The following is a 1,588-nucleotide window of genomic DNA, read 5'->3' on the forward strand; positions in this document are numbered from 1 at the left end:
TCTGGAATCTGGTCTATGACGGTCTCTTAAGAATACGCCTGCGTAGAGATGTCTATCTTATTGGCTACGCAGATGATATAGGCATAGTTATCATTGATAACGACTTTGAGAGGATGGTAAAAACGGCCGAATGGACGATAGAGGATATGAACGAGTGGTACGAGTCGGAAGGGTTGAGTCTTGCTCACCACAAGACTGAAACCATCCTCCTTACAGGAAGGAAGGTAGTTGGAGGGCTTAAAATTATCTGTGGCACTGAAGAGATAAAAACGGTTGGGGCAGCCAGATACCTGGGTCTCATGCTCGAAATGAACCGGGGTTTTAGGACACACATCGAAACGGCATGTGATAAAGCATTAAAATATGCGAACACGCTAGCCCGATTAATGCCAAACCTGGGGGGAGCTGGAAATCAGGCACGAAGACTCTACTACAAGGTCGTAGAATCCGTTATTCTATATGCAGCACCGATGTGGGCCACTGGATTGGAGAGGAAGATGAATCTAAAGTTGCTTGCCAGTACATAACGTACCGCACTTCTGAGGGTGGCACAAGCATATAGGACCACTTCCACTGATGCCCTGTGTGTAATTACAGGGCAGATACCCTTAGATCTCGTGATACGAGAAAGGGAGTGGATTTATATGAAGAAGAAAGGGACTGTGGACTGCACAACGGAAGCGGTGAAGAATATCAAGAACGAGGCACGTGAAGTTACCCTAGGAAAATGGCAACAGAGGTGGGAGGAGTCGGACAAGGGGAGGTGGACCTACGCCCTGATCCCCCGCCTGAAGGAGTGGATTTTATGGGGGCCTCAAACCCTCAACTTTCACCTGACCCAGGTGTTAACAGGGCACGGGTGTTTTGGCACCTTTTTATGGAAGAAAGCGAGGAAACAGGCCAATGCGGAGTGCTGGTTCTGTCCGGACCTCGAGGACAGCCCGGAGCATTTTTTGTTTGAATGCAGCCGCTGGAAGAATGAGAGACTGACCCTCTGTTCCAAACTAGGAGTGAACATGAACAGGAATAATTTTATTGAACTGCTTAGAGATGGCACGAAAAGAGAAGGCATTATCAAGCACGTAGTAAGCACACTGAGAGACAAAGAGGCCTATGAGAGAGGCAGGCAAAGAGAGGAGAATAGAGTTAGGGAGGTACCTCCCACCGGCCGAAGAACCGGCCGAAGAATATAAATATATGACTGGTGTGTTCACACACCGGGTCTTTGTTTTAGTTTGTGAAACTGGTGGGATGTTTTATTTTATGTAAATTGACTGACTTCTATTTATTTATTTATTTTACGTTTTATTTTACTTTACTCTGATTTTATTTTACTTCATTGGACCAGAAGCATAGAATGAGTCGGCGAGTTTACGCATGGGACTTTCACTATTTTATTTAATGATATTGACACGGATACTCTATTTTAATAGCCGGACGGACACATATGTTTGACAAGATGACACTCCTCGCGTGATTTTATATTGACAATGACCTATTAGTTTTTATACCACTGACTAGATGAGAAGGACAATGTATTACGGGACGGACATAACCAGTGAACTGCACCAGTTGGTGGCGGTGCTTT

The 1,588-nt window shown here is 45.3% G+C and overlaps 1 protein-coding gene across 1 annotated transcript; it reads left to right on the forward strand.

Annotated features, from left to right (window-relative positions):
- Positions 1-644: 644 nt before the first annotated feature.
- Positions 645-1,193, forward strand: LOC123988989. Its single transcript, XM_046289718.1, has one exon. The coding sequence runs from the start codon at positions 645-647 to the stop codon at positions 1,191-1,193; it is 549 nt and encodes a 182-aa protein (XP_046145674.1).
- Positions 1,194-1,588: the final 395 nt, after the last annotated feature.

The sequence above is a fragment of the Osmia bicornis genome, unplaced genomic scaffold (genome assembly GCF_907164935.1).
Source record: "Osmia bicornis bicornis unplaced genomic scaffold, iOsmBic2.1, whole genome shotgun sequence".
NCBI lineage: Eukaryota > Metazoa > Arthropoda > Insecta > Hymenoptera > Megachilidae > Osmia > Osmia bicornis.